Source organism: Parambassis ranga, chromosome 6 (genome assembly GCF_900634625.1).
Source record: "Parambassis ranga chromosome 6, fParRan2.1, whole genome shotgun sequence".
NCBI lineage: Eukaryota > Metazoa > Chordata > Actinopteri > Ambassidae > Parambassis > Parambassis ranga.
In genome coordinates this window covers 3,904,110-3,927,162 of record NC_041027.1, presented here as the reverse complement: position 1 = coordinate 3,927,162, position 23,053 = coordinate 3,904,110, and the positions used below count along the sequence as shown (strand labels likewise).

Sequence of the window (23,053 nt, the reverse complement as noted above, 5' to 3'; positions counted from 1 at the left end):
AATTTGCTGATGATGCTGAGTAAGCTGTGTAGAGTTAATGTCTTGCACTAATGATTTGATGTTTTCTCTACTGGAATCTGAGACTCTCAGGTCATGAAGCTGCTGAAAGAGGAGGAAGAAATATTGCTGTATGGGATTTTCTGTTCTCATTCTTGCTTTTCACAGTACATTACCTGTGTTTGTTCATTGATATGATGATAAAAAATGTCTCTTTCTTTGATATTCCTCTGAATGTCAGTTCTTCCAAAGCACCCACAGTGTACATTAAGCCTCTCGGCTTCATGCAAAGCCATATTTAAGAAAGGCTGCATTAAGCATCGCTCTCTGTTTCACCACAGTCATGTTTCTTCTGTTTCTTTTTTCCATGCAGAAGTGATTTGAGGCTCAGACGTAAGTCTGAACCTGCAATTATCCAACGACCAGAGCAGTGTCCCTGTAATTCCCTCAACCCGTTCGGCATCCATTCCGGGAGGTCTTGCTCTGTCACACACTCACAGTGCATCGGGCAACACTCACCCCCATAACCCATCCAGCCCCCTCCTCCCTCTCACCCACATGTGCACGTGTTTTTAGTTTGGTAGACCCTTCACATGTGTGAAGCTGAGAACTTTACAGTTACATACCTACTGTATGCCTCCCACCAGGGAAGATTTAAACATATATTATATTTATATAATTATATAATATAATTTGCATGTTTAAGAACAACTCAGTCATATAATTTATAATAATGTCATACTCTCAGGTGACAGTTTTGATATTTGTAGTACATGTTTTGTTTGTAAACATTATAATATTAGCCTAAGTGACTCATTAAATGTACTATCTGGACCAACATTTATGCAGAAAAGTTCCCATCAATATACATGCATTTGATCATTTACACTAGCAGAGTGTTTGAGAGTTATACAGCCAACAGTCCATCAAGTCATCGTACTGTCATCAAACCAGGCTTGTGTTTGTTCTTTTGCACACAGAGACTTTGTAGCACATCTTTGACCCTGACTGAAAATGTTTCATTCATGTTTAGATAATCTGTGAGCAGTGAACTGAACCAGGGGAAAAAAACAACCTCTGATCAGTGTAATTATTTCCTGAATGCGTTACATCATAGTGTCCTGCTGCTGTCCTGTGAAAGGCTACACTGAAAGGCTGGCCCGACTGATGGCTTCTGGCTATTGAAGCAACACTGAATCAATAAGCAGCGGGCCAGCCAGGCCACTGGCTTTGTCTGTGAAGCACTTTTACACTTGCTCTTTTCCCTTCTCTCTCCTTGCTTCACTGTTGATCTTTGTGCAATACTCTTTATGGAAAAACCCAGGACATGTCATGAAGAAATGAAGAAATGTCATATGTTACGTATAAATTATGGACAATAAATATGCATGGTAAGTTGATGATATATGTTTAATTCAACTTAATTATAAGGAGGAAGTGAACATTGTTTTTTTAAGAATATATTTGTTACGATATGTGGATCATTTTCTGACAATTGCAACAGTATTCTCGCAACTTGGACATTGTAGAAGAATAAATGTACTTTTCCCCACAGATATTATGCACTGTGGGCCCTCTAGTGGTCACTGTGGGGCGCACTATACACTCCTCTTGAGACCTTAGTGTAAACCTAAATTAACTAAAAGCCAATACTCAAATAAGAGACTTGTGAGATTTAAAGCTTATATTTTAAATCATCTCACAAATGCAGCAATATAACTTTTTTATAAGCACCTGTTCATCATTTTTGTTGAAATATTGTTTCTGTGTTCTGTAGTTGAGATCATTTCTGTTCAATATATTGGTGCAGCACTAGTATTGTGGTACTTAAAAAAAAGATAGGTTAAACCTGCACTTAGCCAATATTATCATTTATTCTATATTGTAGATGGTAGATGATTGCAATACCCACATTACCCCAAGCTCATGGGAATGATAATGTAAAATTAAATAAAGCATTCATAGATCATGCACATGTATGTCACTCCATCTGTGGACCACCTTCATATTATGGGCTACTGTTAGTGGTAGGAAGTGACCCCTACCAACTGGTCTCAGCGTCGTGTAGTGTGATTTATTTTTCCTGTCCCTGGAGGAGGGGTCGTGCGCATGCGCCGTAAATCTACGAGCCACATGCGTTTGGATCAGGGCTGCGTCAAATACGCTGAGATGTCACAAGCGGAAACGGAAGTGAAGCAAACATCCCTCCATATTAAGAGCAAGGAGGAACTGAAGCCTGAATGCAGAAGCAATTAAAATACTTAATACTATAGGGTTTAAATGTGTATTGTAGCTCACAGAAGAAATTAATTTTGTTGATATTGATAAAACCCCACTTTGAAAATATCAAAATAGATGTAAAGATTATATTTAGTTTTAAAACTGTGTAAATGACTAATAATCAAGCTTTTACAGCTTTACATCAAACTAAATCGAGGCTCATGGAGCGATAAGAATGCATTTTAATGTTTTTTATATTATTTATTATTAAGGTAACAATTTCTCGGCGTCAGTCTCGCTGATCGATCACGGTATCTGTGGCATGGAGCTTTATTTTGAAAGTGTAACTGGACGTAAAGTAAGCCACAGTGGTTAACTTGATCTGGTCTCAATCACGACGTTGATCCAGCAGCAGCGGCCGCTGAGCATCAGAGCACTGATCCTCCTCTGTCGGGGAGGCGTGCGGTATGTTGTCACAGATTCACTGAACGCTGCTCGCGTTTTATTCTCTGCCCAACTCCCAGCAGGGTTAAAACAGCTCTCGGGCTCAGACCCAACATGGGTTAGAAAGAAAGCCACCTATGGATTATCCACTTTGTGCACTTCAGCGAGGATGATGGGGTTGTTGGAGGTGGAGGGGGAACGGACTTGTTTTCGCAGAGACATCCTGACAAAGACGCGGACTGAAAAGGGATAGAGACCGGGATTCGCCGCCTCGCTTTGCATCTTTGTTTTGTTGTTTGTTTCTTTTTTGTTGTTTCCCTGCGTGTGAGCGAGACAGAAATGTTTGCTGAATTGCTGTGCGGCGCCGTGGCTCTGGTCCTGTATGTCAACACTCTGGGCGCCGATTTCTGCTACGATGACAGGTACTTGAGTGAATGAATGACACGTTACTGTCTGAGCAGCACTGCCTGACCAAATGTGCAAAGCAGCGACAGCGGCACGGTGTATATGCTGCTACAACTCTGAGTTAGCAGCCTGTCTTTGCATCAGCATCACTGCTGAGCTTCTTCATGATCAGGTATCAGGGAGAGTATTTTGTTGTAAAAGAGCCATAGTGTTTTTAATATCAGGGAACATACAGCTGAAAAATTTAGGATCACTGTTGCGTTATTGCTTCAGTGCAATTGATGCCTCCAGGGTTTGCAACCAAACTTCATAGATGTGCTGAAATAATTGCTCTCTGGAGGAGAGAGATGCCTCCTCACTCTGCAGCAGCTCCAAACTTGCAGCCTGCAGAAACTTTGAGCAAAGTAATTGTCTTACAAATAAGGAAACGGTTGCCATCATTTTCACTAGTGCAGTGAGTTTAGGGTAATGCATTACTCATAGCTTCTGACATTTGATGGCTGAATGGCTGGCACAGCCTCAGGCTCTTTATTCACCATGCACGCCTTGATGTAGGTCAGAGGCATCCTGCCACATCATCCCCTGTCATCATTAATACATGCTGTTTAATAATCAGCTGATATTTATAAGGATTAAGTGCATCTGTTTCAAACAGAATTGTGTGCTTTTGTAGCAGCAGGCTGTGTATGTGTGACAGGTGTGCAAATATTAAAAACTGCTTAGTGAACACCATCAACTAGTGGTCTATTTCCTGTACAGCTCTGCTCTGTATACAGAACACTTCCTCCTCAGCACAATCCCCCAAGGCCTTTTTTAAAGCTGAAACGTCTTGATACTTTTCTTGTGGTCATGTGCTGTTTGCACTTTGTGCTTAGGTTAGGTGATTCTGTGCAAGAAAGATGGTGTGAGTGTGTTTGTGTGTGTCCATAAACCTGTCAGGGAGTGGCAGCACTGTGGAGAGCTGAGCGGCTCCCGCTCCTGCTGCTGCTGCTGGATCGACTCAAGCCAGAAATTAGTCTGCAAGGAGATGTTAACATAATGTTATTTATTATCACACAAGGTTCACTCCAAGTGTTGCAGGATTGACAGGGATTTTTATAGATTTTCTCTGACATGTTTTTTTAATACATATATATATGGAGTCTAGCTCTCATCCAGTGTTATCTGTTTTGAACACCATGTGTTCAGGCTTGCAATTAGCAGCCGTCTCCTGTCCCCTTGGGCTCTGCTGGCAAAGGGGGAGGAAGGGTGGGTGCGACAAGAGATATATCATTTAGCTTACTAAAACAGTCCCAGACACACAGTCTGATCTAACTTGCTAATGTGGAGGAAAAGCTGATGTGATGGTAAAACTGTCATAATGACAAATATTGAATGGCAATAAATCAAAATACGAGCTTACCCAGCACCCTGCAGATTTATTTCAATGATGAATCTGACAGTAATTTTTGCATTATTTAGATAATGTTTTAAAGTACAAGTATTACAGAATATAAGGCTTCGTAAAATAGCTGAGGATGAAAACTTATGATGAATAGTGGCAGGGGAAATAATTATGGATATTGTGTCACGGTGCGGCATTGATTCCTTTCTGTGAAAATACAAGAGTTCCTTTTCCTCCTGGTGTTGAAAATAATACACAAACTTAACTCAGCTAATTCAAGATTTTTGTGTGTGTTTGTGCCAAATGGCTAAGGGGACATTAAAAAAGGAAACACCTGAGGATTTGCAGTTGATTTGTTGACAGTCTTGGCGAGTCTGTGGCATACCTCATAATTTGTGCCTGTTTATTCTGTCGTTTTACAGGGTGTGTGTAAATATGTGTGTTCCCAGTCACACGCTTCTTATCAAATGTGTATTCACTGGTTACACATTAATTAGAGCAGGCTTCGTGCTTTCCATCTATAGTATCCAGGGCTGTCAGTAGGTTAACAAAGTTTACACACGTTATTGAATTTTTTGTCCTCCAGGCTTGGAAAAAAAAAATTACATGCATGGTTTTCTGACCCTGCAGTCCCTCCTGTGATAAAAATGACAGCCTGGAAGAGTGACCTGTTTGGTGGAGCCAAATCACCCCAGGCGGAGGCTTTTCCTCTCCCTCCCCTGGACACACTCATCATTAGCACATACGCAGCTTTGACACCTGCACTGGAAAATGGAATCGTATGTCATGTTGTTCATATCTTTGCTGTTATAATCTACAGTTAGGGCCCAGTGAAGGAATAGGAGAGCTCAGATAAACGTCACAGGAGAAATACTGGTGCAATATTCTGCAGCATAGCTGCACTATAGAAAGTATACAGGCGTTGTTGGCAAAATTAACATTAAAAAAAGCTGCTGAGCCACAGGTGAACCAAGGAGAGGGAAGGTGGCTGCCCTAAAACTATGAAGTATATTTCACCCCGACCCTTGTGCACTGTTTTTATGGATTATCGGTCACTGTCAGGAGCCTGATGGATGTGATGAACTGCACCCATCTCATACTATTTGACTGTGTGAGGAAGTGTGAAGGCTGCGGGTCATGCTGAAGGACGCAGCGTCCCCTGGATACACCCGGTGATTTATAACGCTCAGACAGTTGGTAAAAGTGCATCATCACACTGTACCAGGCTCTGAAAGCTTTATTAGAGAAGTTGGGATTGAGGGCACTGCTGATGCAGCCTGAGGAGAAGTTCGACTGGTGGCAAAGTAGCAACATGGGACACATGAGTGGTGACTCATCCTGCTTAATAGCAAACAAGTTAATGGAAAACATCAGAAGTGAATCTTTTTGTTTTATTTCCATTTTAATATGTTTAGCAGGGATGGAATGAAAGCCCTCACATGGCCTGTTTGATGGCTCTGTGTGGTCTGTACCAGTTTGGGACGGCCTACCTGGCTTGATGTAGACTTGTCTGCGCCGTGGCTGTGTCTTGTTTGGCGCTGTGTGTCAGTGCACTGATCTGGAACCTTACTCTCATAGCCTATACTGCAGGATTGGCTGGTTAGTGCTGCGGTTATGTTGAGGGTCCAAGGGCGGCAACCCAGCAGTCTGAGTATCTCCACTTTTTTTCTCCCCGTCAGGCTCTCTCTGTCTGCGCCCTGTAATTACCATCCTGCCTGCAGAGAGGGACTCACGACATGCTTTCGTAAATGTAGCTGCTCCGTTCTGTCTCTCTCTCTCTCTCTCTCTTTTTTTTCTGCCCTTCAACTACACCCCCAAAGCTTTTTAGTCCTCCAGCTCCCATCATCCAGTGCCTCCAGATGGTCCCGTTTGGTAAGCAGTTCAGGGTTTTTCTCTCTTCACCGGTTTGAAGGGGAACATTTGAAGTGGATTCAAATAGAGGATGTTGTGTTTGCCTGTAGTTGCCATGATAGAGACATCAAAGTTCCCGATGACACAGACAGCGCATAATAGAGCCAGTGAGGATGGCCTTGTGACAACATTATACAGAGTCGTTTAATTGGATGTCTTTAAGTGGCTATAATCAATATTTTAAATGAATGACACAAGTGTGTGTGACCCTCAAAAGTAATTACTCACTTCTGCTGGTTCCCTTTGATGTCAGGAGCTTTACAGTTTCAACTTATTGTTTTAGTTTTATGGTCTGCAACTGTTTTGGTTCGCTCTCACAGCTCAGCAGGCATCTGTTTTCAGATTAAAAGCCATCGTACACTACTTTTCCAACATCAAATGGCAAAGCATCAAAGTTCACACTAGAGACTAAAACTTTTACGACTGAGTTATATAAAAGTGTACCCACTGCAAAGGGATTTTTGGAATAATGCTAAATTTACTGCAGTGTAGAGGAAGATAAGAAATTGATCCTGTTGCCCCTGTGCTTTAAGAAGAAGAAAAAAGGTGCTCCTGATTATTTTATATGGATATTTTTCTTCTAAAAATTTATATAGAAACATAAAAGAAATGATGATACTTACTTTAGCATTTGCCTTTGGTGAGACAATCTTTGCATGAGCTCCACCGGCCCGGAAAGATCAGCTCAGTTTTAACCACAGATAGATTGGATCTCAATTTTCCTAAGCTCTCATTTTCCAACAGATGACAATCTTAGATAGAGCCAACGAGGGTAGAAATTGTTATTTTCACCCTCACCACAATTGCAAGATAAGCTTGCCTGGCAGAATTGCATTTGTTTCTAAAAATACCATTAATGAGGGGTTCAGATGTGTTTGTGAGTTTCTCCCCTTACCAACAAAACCCCACAGAATTACTTGAAGCATCAGAGTCATGGATGGAGTGAGTTCATATTTAGGTTAATCGGAAACAGCTGACTAGATACGATGCTCCCTCTCTCTCTCTCTCTCTCCTTCACTCTCATAAGGCACAAAATAACATTACATTGTAGTGTGTGTCTGTTACTGAATTTTACCGTCTTTTTTAAAAACGTTGGCGGTTGTGCTGCATTCCCTGTGGCCAGGACAGAAAGGAAAAAATCTGAAATACCTGCATATTTGGAAAATGTGCAATAAAGATTAAACTGGAGAAAGTGTTTTATTGATGCACTTCCTAACATGTAAAGTGTGTGGAAACACACACATTGCACACTGCATTCCTGTAGTCTTACTGGGGGGACTTCCTTTTCCCTAACCTTTCATTCTGGTTCACCAGATTTGTCAGTAACTGTCGAAAATGTTAAATTAGTTTCATGGACTGCGCTGTGGCTGAGTGGGAAGGCAGTTTCTACTGTGTGATCGATGTATTGAAGGCTAGGACCAAGCTGTGCTGCAGATCTCAGTGCTTTTGCAATTTAGAAAAGGTTGGGATTTCTACTTTCCCCTACTAGAAACATTGGAAATGTCAGTTACTTTTCATCCACACTATGATTTAAACAAGCCCGATTAACAATATCAGGTAATAATGCTGAGCATGCTAGTAAGTTGCAGTCTGAAGTTTTACAGTAATCACTAAAAGACATGTTATACAGGGAACTTTTCCTTTCACACTACTGGACACCTGTAACTGCTGGATCCAGATGGTATCAAGATTCTGTACAAATATTATGCATGCATGACTCTTAAATAGTCAACGATAGTTTATGTGCCATTGATCACACCAAGCAATCACCTCTTGGCTGACGGTGGATATGCATGGCATGGCACAGAGAGCTGAGTCACTCTGGTGATTGCTTCAGATGATTGTGCAGCAGGCTGCTTGTTTAACTGTAGGATTGAAAGCCAATCATGTGCAGTCACAAATGCCCACTGATTCTTAAAAGCCCTCACTGTGCTCAAGCCAGGCCAGAGCAAGCTGCTTTAAAGCTGCATTAATCAGGCTCTGATGCTTTGTAATCACCCGACTGGTATGCAGTGGGATGAGAAATAGACCATATGTAGCTGTCGGGTTAGATGCCTGGTGGTGGATTGAGGCATTAAAGATTGTCTCTGCCGCACTGCACAAAGTGTTAACCTCAGTCCTCTCTGAGTATTCTCAGTGCTCTTTGCTTGGCTATTTAATTAAAAGCCAACAGATTATCTCCCTTAATACATCATGTGGTTATAGCAGCGCACACACAGACAGCAGAAACACTGCACATGCAGATAATCATGGCCTTAAATGGGAATAATGTGTAATACCAGTCTGATCTAACAAGCAAATCCTTCATTTGGTCAGTTTTGTGTGGCAGACATTCAACACAATAATGTTAGAAAGGCATTTGCATCGCCAAGTATGACAGCACACATCAAACAATGTGACAGTGGCTTCTACAATGCATATTTTGTGTCACAGTGCTATGATTGGGTGCACCGATCAGTAAAGGCCAGCTATAGGTTATGTTGCCATCATTAGACATGGGTCTCAAATCATTTGACTCTGTTGGTCTAAGTTGTTAATGGGTCTAGACAAGGGTTTGGATTTCCAGGGCTAATACTGGCTGATGGCTCTTAAGCCGTGGCCACTCTCAGGCTCTTGGCCCTCTTCATATTAATGGGATTAACAGCGCTGTGGATGAGAGGGAGCACGACGTGTAAGCAGAGAACCCCAAGCCATTAGAAACAAAAACTTCCCTGTCCCCCATATCCAACAGGGATGCTATAGTTTGGCCTTTTTAGTGAGGAAGAGTAGAAGGCCCCTTTTTCCTCTTTTGCCTCTCCATCCCAGTGGTATTATTCTCTGTCAAGGAGCACTGGCTCATTTCGATAAGGTTATGACACAAGTTGGCCGGTTCGGAGGCAGTGCCTTTGTCCATTGTAGGAGGAAGGGTTTGTGTGGTCCTCTGTTCTCGCTGGACCCAGTGAAGGCTGCCATTTGTCGCCAAATAGGGGGGAATTAATCCCTGGTTGTGTTGGCCTCTTGTTTATGAAGGACAAAGATGCAATACATCTGCTTAAAGTTGCTGACACAGTAGTTGATATACTTTTAGTTTATAATTTGAGCAGTTATTATGTGGTAGACTTATGAGAACCAAATGTGGTTGTGTGCTAATGAGAACTAACCTGATTTGCTGCATTTGTATCTGCAGCTTTGTGCTCTGCTGCTGCAAGTAATGAGTGATATTAGATTTCAAAATGTGAGGATTTTTCTCTTTCATTCATTTGTCCATTATGTATTTTTATGTTATTGTTGTTGACAACGTATTGCCTTTACAGAAGCAGAGGATTCTTCACTGATTAAAACCTTTTTAACACTGTAGCAGACCAAATGAAAAGGTCAAACATTGGCCTAAATGTTGTTGCCTAGGACAACTAGACAAATGCTACTGTTGATCCTAATGGGGAAGAACAAACACCAGTGACAGTTATTTTGAAATTACACAGAGGATGTGTTCCAATCCTTGTCAGGACCAGGTTCCTTCCTTAAAGGAAACAAATGTTAGATATCCTCTGACGTGTGTTATTATTGTGGTTTAAGTGGTTTTCACATATGATTACAGTATCTGGTGTTTCTTAAGTGTGGTAAGTGAGTCAGATGCAGCACAGTAGGGCCTGTGGTCTGGCCAGTCCAGCCACTGTGGGTAACCTGCTGCTGCCCTTAAGCCTGGGACACAATGAAGATGTGCCCCTTGTGGCTTTTTTTCTGATGCTGTGTCTGCATCATTGATTTGAAGGAGAAAGGAAATGTCACGTGTTGTATTGTTGCACACTTTCTCAATGGTTGTGGACAGACGGGCTGACAGAGCAAATTGAAGACTGAATTCTTGTGGACCCGAACAGTCCCAGCTGTAGGAGTTGCCTCCTCCCTCACTTCCTACCTCCACCAGACCACAGAAATGGAGGAAGCACATCTTTTCACAAGCTGCCTCTAATTGATACTGTTGAGGCCTGGGAACCCAGAGTGTGGTTTGAGTGCTCTGCAAAATGCGTGCAAAGCACAACAGCCTTCAGAATGCCACCCTCTGGGACACCACAGGTTATTTACAACCAGACGACCGGTCTGGTCCAGGTTCTCATATAGTTTCATTTAAGTAAATTGAAAAAAAAAAAACAAAAAAAAAAAAAAAAAAAAACACCACACTTAGATGTGACCCTTGCCAAGTCTTTCATCAAATAGCTACACTGAGAGAGGGCAAGAGCTGAATCCAATCCAGAGCTGTAATCTCAGCCTTAGGGGGCTTTTCACTAAATGGCTGTGTGGGATATGAAAGAATGAAACCAGATATATATGTAGGTTGAGTTCCTCCTGTTTGGTACTGACTTTTGTGCTACTCTTTTAGTCACCAGCTACACCTGTGCAGACTTATGTAGAAAATTATGTTCTGAATTCATTAAACATATGAGGGCATGCATTTTTGTATTTTTCTGTGTATGTGGCATTAGAAAATCCAATCAAATGCGCTGTAAATTGACTGCTTCTAATGTAGCTTGTCATGGTTTGGTGAGGCAGACGATTCTGACATCAGTCCAGATGGAGAACAGCTTGTGTTGTATTGTATTTCACACACTGAGCCAACTCTCTCGCTGGCTCTTCCTCTCTCTCTTTGTCATGATGAATCAAATCAAACCGGTGACTGATTGATGGGATCATGATTGTTTACAGGGTTGATTTCAGCGGTTTATTTTGGCTGAGCACTGACCCTTGGTATCTGCTGCTGCAGTGTTTCTTCTCATCTTTGACCTTTTTCACGTGTACGACTTTTCCTTCTCGCTATTCTGCCAAGTGAGGTCTTCCTCTCCGTCAGGAGATGGATACACACGATCGGCCCCGGTTTATTTTTGGTCCAAGGAGGAAGTTTAGTTTGGGAGAAAGTGTGCACAAGTGCTTTTTCCTCAGCAGCCGCTGAGGTCTAAGGATCTGGAGAGGAGCCCTTGTCACCTACTCAGATAGAATAATGGGACCTTTAAAAAGTGCCCTCAGCAAAAATAAATTTCTAATCTCAGAGAGAATGGTGTTATGCAGAAGAGAAAAGAGATAAATGGTGTGGCACAGATAGAAGACTGACGTCTTATTGTTAAAGTGCGGGTACAATTATGTTTTGGGCCTATCTTCCTGTTTGTCTGCAGCATAATGTCAATGTTAGGAGCGGGTGCGCTTTTCATATTAACATGGTACTTTTACCAAGGAGACCTGGGTTCAATTCTCATGTGAGGCCATTATTTTTCATTTTCTTTTTTGTGTTTTGTTTTCACTTGCTGCTGTAGCGCAGTTGCTGTTCCGTGGTTTTGGAATAGACTGTGGTTTGGGTTCATTTTTAAGCACTAAAACCCTTTAAAAGCTCAAATAATCAGGATCACAAGGTACTGAACCCTTTTATACTTTTACTGGTAGCAACTGAACTATGAGTATCAACCCAAATTACATCAAACATTTCAGTACCTGAGAGTGTATCTGTGTGAGAGAGTATGTCGGAAAAATAGAACGAAGGCAACACAGCGTAGCTGCTAACGTTTGTTACATGTCTTTTCTCCATCATCTTCATCAGCTTCAGGTGCTTCTCTCAGCTGCTGCTTTAGCAGCATGATCTGAAAGTTTCATAATCAACTTGGAGCAAACACCTAGCGACTGAAGAATTAAAATGAAAGCTATCTATAGACACGAGCATTGATTATTGGCTGTGCAGAGCACAGAGACAGAAACCCCACAGCAGCATGGAGGAGGATGATCCCAAGTAGAGCTGTTCTCCTGCATGATTATAATTATTAATTAAATGCTAAAACAAAAATTTTTGGTTTCAAGTTATACTGTGTGCATGTGTGAAATGCAGTCAGAGCATTTATTGAGCCTCTATCATTAAAAATCTATCTTGTTCTTTGCTGTTCACGTGTTGTCCTGTCTTTGAACCCCCAGCTGTGCAGGACCTTACAACATTCATCTGATGGGATGTTAAGAAAGCCTGAACCCAAACCACCTCAGATCCCCCATGCAGCTCCTCCAAGTGTCCAGCCTTTACAGCAGACACACGTTTTTTCGCCGCCACATGGTAGAAACATCAGCAGCTGTTTTAATTAGGAAGCCGTTTGAAGGAAATCCATCCTCAGTGCTGCTGGATTGCAAGCTTTGTTTTCATTCGTGTGAGTGACTGCTGGGGTCCCAGATGAAGACCCTGAACCCTGCAGCCACGTCCGTTCAAACAAACTGCCACTCAGAATTCTCAAATCTTCTTTGTATCTGCCAAAAAGATGTTAACCTTCAGTCTCGTGGTCAGGTTTTGTGTTTTAGAAACAAGCTCCATTATCTTAACGATAAATTATTCCACAGAAAGAGCGACAGTTATATCAAGAAACGTCTCAAGGCGGGCAGATTTCTGTCTGGGAAGAAGTGAAATTATCTCATGCTGCTGGCAGATTTTCTATGCTGGTGTAAAGAAAAATACATTATCAGCATTAGATTAAATGACTAGTGCAGTACTCGCCCTGCCTCTGCTGCTCATTTAGCACTGCTCTGAAACATTTGCTAATGCAGTACGCCCCTCAGTCTTCTTGAGTGATGAGGCTGATTGCTCATCCTTGTGACAGCTGAAGTAAAGCAGACAGGCCTCAGGTACCGCCAGTGTGCGCCCATTCAGTCTCTCGAGGCATGGCCCCGATCTGCAGAGAATATGTCTTGATTGGCGCTGCTATTATGTCACCTCTTAAACACAGCATCCAAAGGTCCTATTCTTATTCTCTGCAGGAAGCAGCATCTTATTCATTTTTAGCAAAGTGACAATCCATTATAGTTTCCCAGGAACACACAGATGTTTGGACCTTATTAAGTGAGTAAGGCTTTTATTTATTCCCTCTAGCAATTGTTGCAAAGTCCATTCATTCAGTCAATGATGTGCAGCCAAAGCATGAGAAAGTGAGAGTTTTAAAAAAAAAATATACATTGACCATGATGTTTTGCATGTGGCCAACAATTACTTGAAATTGAGTTGATGATCACTGTGTATCTCACTCTCTGCTGTCAGAGACGTTTGGCTGTAAATCATGCGGATGAATGATGGATACCGGTTGTCACCATGAAACAGATGAGTTGGCAGGAAACACACTGGCATGTTTGCCTCCTCAATGAGCTTTTAATTTGCAGTAACGACTTGACATCAGCAAATTAGGGGTATTTGGAAATCAGAGAGTCTGACTTCTGTGGAGGAATAACTGTTTAATATACCTGTTTTCTAGATGTTTGGCCTGTCTGGATTGATTTCTGTTTGCAAGAGATGTGAGAAACTGAAGTTTTAAAAGGTAGAGACAGTGTTTATTTGGCTCAGCTTTTCATGGAAAGACTTCAATGTTTTATTAATGCTGCTACTCCAGTAGACTTTCAAGTGAAAAAACACTAAGTGTGTAGAGTTAGTATAAAATACTACTTACATTTGATTTTTTTGTGCATGATACAGAACATGCAACAAGGCCCAAGACTGAATTAACACATGGAGTCACGGCTAGTTTATTAATCTTGATTGTATTTATTTATTTAACACATAATTATACTTCATTCCCGGTCTAGCCATTGTTACACATTTGTTTTTTTTTCAGTGTAATTGGCTGTTGTTTTCATGGGCACTTTGTGTTTTACACTAAATTGCAAACTTGGCTTTTACTCTGTGCAATTACAGTTTCCCTTTTGAGAGCTGTGATTAAGCTACGCTTGGTCTCAACAACCTGCTCAACCCAACCTCCACTTACTCCAAAATCAATATTTTACATAGAAATAAGAATATTTAAAGTGGAAATATGAATCAATAAGCGCTTCTCTGATACATTGCTTTTGCATTTGGTCATGCTCCATGTTGCCAGGACCTAATAGTTTTACAATACAGGGCCTGAGCATTGTTGGAAAGGACATGTCCAAAGCTGTGCCATACTCACATAATCATCATTACGAATGAGCTCATGGCGTTTATAAGAGGACCTCTGCTTTCTGTCAAGAAAAGGGCTCTGCTGTCTCACACAATGTCCACCTTAAAAGCTTGCATCAAAAAAGATTTTGTTAATAACATTAATTCCAAAGTAAGATTCTTCTTAAGGATTAATTAGCTGCAGATTTGTCTAAATTAGCAGACTTTTAACTGTCAGTGGACTCCAAGGGTGAGCCAGCTGCTGCAGCAGTTGATGCCCAAACTCTGAATCAGATTAAGCATTAAAACCTTTCAGTCTCTGGTCAAGAGGCTGTGAAAGGATAACTTGAGGATCTAAACATTTTTTGACTCTGAAGCCTTATTTTCTCTTCATATGAGTGTGTGTGAGTGTGTGATAGGGATGAAAGTCTTACTATTGAGCAAACACACAGCTATCAAACAAGCAAAATACTTTATATACCTGGCTAACATTAGTCTACCTCCATTCTGTCTGCAGCAGGCCTCTGTGCTCTGTGAAAAAAAGCATTTACCTTCTTATCAATCATTTTTCACTTAGAAACACAAGGATCTCTGTCTTCTTTTAAAACAGTTAAGGAAAAAACATTCTGGTTTTCTAGAATCATGATTAAACCACGCTCAAGTTGAAAAAGAAAAAAACCTTGAAGTTAAGGTGTATTTGATCTTGACCAGAGATTTCATCATAGGATTGATGAGAGAGATCAAAGAGTTTAAGAACTGGTCAAACGTTGTGTTCTTTATTTAAAAAAAATGATCAAAGGTCCAACATTAGTGTTGATCCCAGTCGGAGATACAAAGATGAAACCCAGTCCTCCTCTCATGGTGTGTGCATGCACAATGTTGTGACCTCAGCGCTCTCTGACGGCATAAAACCTTGAAGCAGAGGTCCCTTGCATATGCATAAGCTTCAGTGCAGGTGACCCGACAGTTCAATGTATGTTTACCTTGTCTGTGACGAATGGCAACATTAACAAAATGAGGCGCAATTCTAAAGAAACAAAAAAAGTGTGTTTTACAGAATCCTTCCAGTTAATACTATCTGTCAAAAATGTGGAGCCTCTGAGAGCTTTCACCCTGTCAATCTAATAATGCTGCTATGATGCAAGTTTAGCTCTGTGTGGTGCAACCTCTGGCTGTGGTTATCTTGCAGCCGTAGTGCAGTGGCATAATCAAGGAAGCTTCATAAAGATTTAATATGTTGAGCAGCTTTCCTCATTTTTCCACTTTTTTTTAATGCAATGCAAATTTGTCTCCACCAAGCCCCTCATTAGTAACACTTAAGAGGTCAGAGACCCTTTACTAGCAGAGAACACATGGTGTTTTGCAGGCTTTTAATTTGAAAAAAATATGAAATAAGGCATTCCAGCTGTGCAACAACATGTACTTCCTTAGTCCTTTTTCAATCATTCATAACTGGATACACATATGTGGACAAACATGCTGGCATGGCTCTAGCATTACTTCACAAAAACACTCCTTCCTCACATGCATTATTTTCAGCAGTGTTGGAGCGTGTTATTAGCTCAGTTATGGCTGTTTGGACTGTGTTTATTTGTTCTGGATTTATAGTTGTTTATTCAGGACCTGTTTCTGCAGTGTACAGTAGATCCATTCAGAAAATGGAGCCTTTTATGAGTTGGATAAAACACAAGCTCGGTGTTCAGCTGCATACAGCTAAATCATCTGCTTCTTTTAAACATGAAATGATAGAGTCTGAGTGGAATGTACCTGTTAATTTTCACTGAATGCTGTCTGATTGTGAGGCGCTGTGAATGTGACTGAAATTTTTCTGCTGCCTGTTTTGTGTGTCCCTTTTTAGTGCTTAAATTCTGGCTGATTCTGGCTGCTGTGGTATAAAAGGATTAAAGGATGAGTTAGGTTATTTGGTAATTTTGACTAGATTTCATTTTTATATGCAGCAGCACATTCTTAACAGGAGTAAGGTGCATGAACCACCATCTGCTATGAAGCACAGCTTGACAAATACAGATATGGTTTAAGAGAGACATTAAATACAAGTAATTTGTAAATACATGAAGTTTAGTGGATTAGCGTTGGCTGACTTGAAACACAGACATCGGTACTTACAACAGGTGGCAGCAGTGGTGGCCTCTAAAAAAAAAAAAAAAAAAAAAAAAAAAAATGGACCAACATGGGCCTGGTAATTGATTTGTGAAAGTGCCCCTCCTGGCTTTGTGAAATGAGATGACAAGTACAGCCCTGAGGCATAGTTGAGAGAAGGAAGAAGGGGGAAAAAAAATCTGTCCGTGACCCACAGGAAGATCAATACTACATGACGAGGCTGTGGAAACAGTGCCGCAGCTCTTTGTTCTCGTTCAGCCTCTGATATCAGCTAACCATTTTGCCACACTACATTTGGAATGTTATTACAAAAAACATCTCTCAGTGACACAGGCCATTTGTTTTTACTGGCCATGTGTTTGACCATGTGGTATTCCATACTATAGGCAGAGAATAATTCTCTTTAACTGCCCGTGATTGTAAGTGATATCACATAAAACGCTATGTGGATCCCCAACAAAGGCTTTTTTTTATATCCAGTCCCTTGAGATGGACTCCCACTACAAACACAACACAGGAATTGCACAGAAGGATTAATAACTTCAATTGTTTGCCATTAGAAATGGGTGAGCTCATGTCTTAGGGATGTCGACTTGATTGCAGTGTACAGTACCTGATGTGTGGAGAGAAAATGATGTCCATTAATTCCACCATACTGACACTGACTCGGGGCAAGGCCTAAATAATTTGTTGGTATAACATAAATAATACAAGCCAAGGACACTGAGGCAGACACGAGGCAAGCATGGATTTTTTTTATATCTTTTTTTCCTGGGTTGAGTTGAGCTTTCTAACAAGCTAAATGTGTTTGCATGTACAACCCTAACATGCAGTGCAGAATTTGGCAACATCAGCCTTCTAGTCAGCATTTCTCAGCCAAGAGAGGGCAGAGGTCAATTGCAAGTGCACTTTTCAAGTCATAAAAATCCATATACAAGTATTTTTCTTTGGAGTTTAGAGAAAATTCCTCGCTTTGCAGAAAGGCACCTGAAACTTTGGAGGGAATAATAGCTCACTTTGCACCTCGTAAAGACCAATACCTGCACCTCAAGGGCTGCTGCTGAAGGTCTCTTACTTGGCACCTTCTAAGCGATCCCTAAGGATTTTAGAAGTAAAGAGGAGGAGAGTTCAGAGGATGCTATCTGCTGTAATTCTCCTGTCCTCCACCTTAAAACATGGCTCAAGTGTTTTACAAGAATGAGGCCTCATCTTTAGCTGAGGAGTCTGTTGGCTCCTCTGCACGTCCACAGCTGCCAGTTGACACTCCAAAGTACCACTTCTTTGGCATAAATGTGAGAATCTGGGCTTGGTCACTGAGGCGGACTAAATGTGTGTGCTGCTGCGTGGCATTTTAACCCAGTTTGCATGACATGAGTTTTTTAATGCTGCAGAAAGTGGGGTCTCCATTACCTAAGATGCTGGACTAACATCTAGCATTACTTTTGTGTGATGATAGGAGACTGAGCTAAAAATAAATCCTAGTGCATGATGAATGGGATCTTTGATTTGTCCTTTCTCCCAACAGAGGTGTCCAGATTATAGCTATGTGGTCAGGGTCAGGGCTGTTGGCAGTGCTAGTATTGATTAACTGAATTGTTGAGAACATCGGGGACCAGAGTCATGACCCCCATGTCAGTGTCTTAGGTATTGTTGTGGCAAAGAACCTTGTTTTTTATTTTTTTTATAACAATGTATTCATTCTTTAGAATGCAATTGGAATGACTAAGGCTGTTTTTGTAGCTAGGCGCCTCCTTGTGATTGTGTGGATGAAATGCAAAATGTCCTGATTGGGGCTGAGCTTGCCATCATGGTAGTTGCAAAAATGGTGGAGAAGTGTGTTGCAGTAGGGAGGAGCTTGATTGTTTTCTGTTGTAAAAGGGTTTGTTAGAGCTAGACTGTGATCTTTTCCAAAATGTAGGATAATGCCTCAACTTAGTGTAACTAAACTATGGCTGAAGTTACTATAGTAGTAAGACAGATTCAGATTTCACTGCACCTAGGTCATAAGTTAAAATCTAAAAGGGAGATTGACTAGATTTGTAGTGTGCAGCCAAAAATGTGTGACCTAACCGTAATTCTATGTTGTATATGGCTCACAAGGAAGGGGGCTGAGACAAATCTGTCCTCCCACTCTTAATTCACCTACTTACTTTAGGTCAAACAGGCATAAAATCTTTTCCTCCGAGAGAACCCTTCCTCCTGTGAACTCTATTATCAGGGATCTCATATGCTAGTAGGTTCGAATAATTAGACCACAATGCTTTGTGTGTGTTTCTGCCCATGATCCTTTTCTCTCTCAAATAAGTGTTGATTTGCTGCAGTCTTCCATGCCTCATTGGACAGCACAGTGGAGAATGGTCTTCACCATTTTTTCCCAAGGGATTCAGCTTTGTCTCAGTGTCTTTTAGTTTAAAATGTAACATGTTGTCTTAATTCAATTTAAAAATAAATAAATAAATCTGAGAACACAATATCTTACTTTGCACATTGTGTTACTTGAATATTTTACCACTACTAGTCTGCCAAGTTGGACAATCCCAAACCCGGATCGTGCCCTTTCTCTGCTCATTGCTGTTTCGTCCACCACCAACACCAGTAGCAAGATGAGCGTGACCCCTCATGTCATCATGTTATTTTTGAGATTATGGCTCCCTCGCTCCTTCAGGAGGAAATTGGGTTGACATAGTGAATTTATTTCCATTTAAGCAACCTTAATACTTAATGCTGTTTTGTCTGCCTCTAGGGCCCGCTGAGTGCGCTTTGCACTTTTCCTGGGCTGGCACAGATTCTCATTACCTCTGGAAAAACTTCCCGTGTTCATGTAAAACAGCGAAACCTGAAACGTTGTGGGAGCCTTAACAATGTTCAAGGCGGGCGGCGGTGGAGGCAATCCTGCTTCCCAAGATGGGTTGCATAGATAGGAAGCAGCACAACAGAGGATGTTAAGAAACAGCATGTGCTCATTTAACACCTATAAATATCTGGATGAGGTTAACATCATCTGTTTGTGCTAGGGAGAGGAATTATGGGTTATCAAAAGAGTCAAGGGGAATTGCTCCATGGTGCTATCTCAGCTATTTTTTTTTATCCGCCTATGACCTCTTTCTAGAAATGCGGCCTGCGCAATTAGAGTTAAATTATGAAGAAGGATTTATAGAAGTAAAAAAGCTTAAGCAGTTATAATGTTTAGAAATTATGCCTTTGTCCTACAGATACAGAATATGACACAGTCACATAACAGAAGCAGGAATTTAGTGAAGATTTTTAGTGTCTGAATCTAATAGTCTTACTCCTGGGCTGGAAACTGGTAAACGCTATCAAAAGGATGGATTTGCTGAGTGTTTACAAGACATCATCTATTGTGTGCTGAGGGAAGTTATTTCTTACTCCCTGGTGAGAGAATCTATTTTCACCAGCAACCTGTCACGTCGCAGCCACTCGAACAGAAAATCAAATACAAGCTCGCTGGAAAATGGGCTTCTGAATCCTTCAGGAATGGTGGTATCATCATATCAAAGCAGAGAGAATGTAAAAATTCAAATAAGTTTATTTGGCTGTGTGAGCACATGTGAGTAAACTGTTATACGTGTGCTTTTTATGAGTTTGTCTGAGTGATTTGCCAGCGGGTGTGTATGTTTTACAGCTGGATTCCTCCAGGATGAGTCTGACTCTTTGATTGAACAGCCCCATGGTGGCCTCCCAGACTCGCCTAACAAGCATCATGTCTAACAGGTGGTCCATCAGAGTGCAGAGAACAAGAGGAATTAGCCCGTTATTATGTGCAGTGCTTATTTGCTGTCTGCAGAGACTTCTTATACCAGTAGCAGTACTTTTTTCTTCATCCAGGGAAAGTCATAAATACCATATTTCTTGAACTAACTGTTGGCCTGTCTGTGGTGTGTGCTGTGGTGATCAAACAATTTTAGAAAACCTAAACGTCAGTCTAAGAGTTTATTGAAAGATTTAAGGTTGTAACAAATTATTCAGAAACCAAGTCGAGGTTTTTCATTTAAATGCTAAATGTGCATGAAAAAAAATGCATAATTATATTTATGTCTATAGAAATTGTATTATTGTTCATAGTCAAGAGAGAAACACTTTTTATATAAATACATTATATTAGTCACATCTGTGGGTGGATTTTAGCTCTTGAAACCTTCCATCCATTTTCTATTTTTAAAACATTATCTACATACACGTTATCAGCAATGTGCTTATCTAAAGTTACTCTGTGTTAAATTTTAATTGAGTCTAATTAGGTTATCTTAAATCATGCTTATATTTAATCATATTTCAAATCTTTCTGCATGCTAAAAACTCAGATGGAAAAAAAGCTTTGGAATTGAAACCCTGTGAACTTCTGTAGGGACAACTGTGTTTGTTTGCTCATGCTGTTTCCACACATTAACATAAGAATGACCATCTGCCATGAATATACAATTATATGCATTTATATTTGTATCTACTAATCTTCATTTTTTTTGATTGAGGTGTGAAACACAAACATACATTTTGCAGTGTGCATTTTTTGCAGTGAGCTGATTAATTAATGGTGTGTTAGAATGGATGTGATCTGGGTAGGGTGGGGTTACGTGCACACCCCCTCATCGTTTCTCCTGTGTTGCTGCTGCAGAGGACTTTTAATGGAATCTGATTTGAAAGCTTGTGAATAATTCCCATGGGGTTGTGGTTTGTAGGTCATTGTGCCATTATGGTTTGTTCCTGGTCTGTCTGAAGCAGGATATATGCATGCGTCTGAGTGTGTGTGTCTGTCTGGGTGTGTGTGTGTATTGTTGGGGGGAGGGGGAACAGCGAAAAGAAGGCATGGAGGATTTCATCTTGTTGTCTGGTCGGTGCATCACGGCTTCTCCCTATATAACGTGGACACAGAGTGAACTCATCACCCCCACCCCTTCAGGGTTGACCCATAAATCCCTTCCACTAGGCAACAAAGGGATTATGGGAGAAATAGACTAATCCACTTCTGTGACTTTACTTATGCAAAGTGTTTTCCACGCAAGCCCTGGCATCATAATGTTAGAAAGCAAGAACAAACCTAGGTTTTTTTTTTGTTATTTTATCATCCAAAGCTGCACTTTTTGTGTTCTGTGCAGTACGAGGAAAAGAAAGGGGTGCTGTTCCAAATCTTACAGCCTTTGTTTTCTTTATTTGGGATACTTGAGAAGGAACACCAGGCTTGTGAGGGCCCACCTGCAATAACAAATTACTCCCTAGTGTGCAGGAAAGATCCAAAAGCAGGACTCTGGATGATTTTTGTCTTGATTTATTAATATTCTGCATATGTCTGAGGATTGCGCATGAAATATAGCTGAAGGTGAAAAATACACCTTTTGTGAAAAGCTTGCCGGCCAATTATATTCAGTAGCACATACCAGAAATGACAGTTTGTTACTTGGAAAAATACTTGCAGAGCACCTCAGAATGGTATTTCTGGCCAGCTCATCTCAAACATCTTTGATCTCCTCCTTCAGTTTATATTAGGACTTTATGTCTTTATCTGAGGTGGGAGCGGAGTGATGGTGAGTGAAGGAGGCTGAATAAGGATGAACTTATCACCTTGTCTTTGGCCAGACAGATACAGTTGAGGCATTTCATAGCTGGCTCTGCTTCAGTTGTTTGAATGTTCCTGTCTTGATGGTGTGATACGGCATCTCCCAGGTTAATGCAAACAGTCCAGAAAGAAACAAGCAGAGGGATTTTCAGCAGTAAAGGTTAGCACTCCAGAGTGGACAGCAGACACAGTAAAGGCTCCTTGGCGATTAACACTTTATTGTTCTTCCTCAGACATCCACAGGCGTTTGGAAATTAGCCTACACTTTGTTTGCACAAACCCTAAAATGATTGTTTCCTTTCTACGTTTGGATTGATGATGAAAGATTGTGTGGGGCGATATTTATCTTAGAGGGAAGAGCTTTGATTCTGCACCACAGGAAGAACATGTGGGCCGTTTTCTGTGTTGCACAGTGCCGGATGATGTTTGACTCATTTCCACACTAGGTCCCAGATGCTGGACATGGGTGGTCACACCCTTAGCAATGTTGCACAACTCCTGTTTACTGCCTCTTGTTTGTTCACCAAATATTGTTTTTTTGTGTTTGGTTGACCACACAATCTAAGAGACAAAACCACTTAACTGTCAGAGATATTTCCTCTCCAGATGTTCTAATGATGGCCTCATTTACCCCATTTTTATTGCTTACAATCCGAGCCAGATGAGCTGTTGTGTTCTGAGGGTAGAGCAAGATAGTCCCATTGAAATAGGTTTTTGTCAATTAGAAACACTTTTTTTCAGGCTTGGGAATGTTATCTGCCAATATTCTTTGGTCTTTTAATGGTATTGGTCAATTCATGGGTAACAAACAAAAACAAAATTGCTATAAAATGTTAAACTCTTCTTTTACCTATGACACTTCTGAATGCTGGACAGTGTCCAATAAGGCTAACCAATCACGGCAGCCTCTGTTTCTTTGACATGAGTTGGACTGTTTTACTTTAAATATGCAGAAAACCCATGTCTCTCATTTATCTGATTCATATTTGTTCACATTTTTACATTTTTACAACCATTGACACGGTGGCTTTTCTCTACCCTGTAGGGCTCTTTCACAAGCCAGCTCTCTTGGTGCTCTTTAAGACATGAATGGCTCACT

The 23,053-nt window shown here is 41.0% G+C and overlaps 1 protein-coding gene across 1 annotated transcript in view; it reads left to right on the top strand.

The window, feature by feature from the left end:
- The first annotated feature begins 2,668 nt into the window (after nucleotides 1-2,668).
- The window catches only part of tmtc2b (transmembrane O-mannosyltransferase targeting cadherins 2b), an 84,772-nt gene continuing 64,387 nt past the window's right edge, over nucleotides 2,669-23,053 (top strand). Inside the window, exon 1 of the mRNA XM_028408071.1 lies at nucleotides 2,669-3,083. Within this exon, the coding sequence (XP_028263872.1) occupies nucleotides 3,001-3,083 (83 nt within the window). The 5' untranslated portion in view covers nucleotides 2,669-3,000. The remainder of the gene's footprint in view (nucleotides 3,084-23,053) is intronic.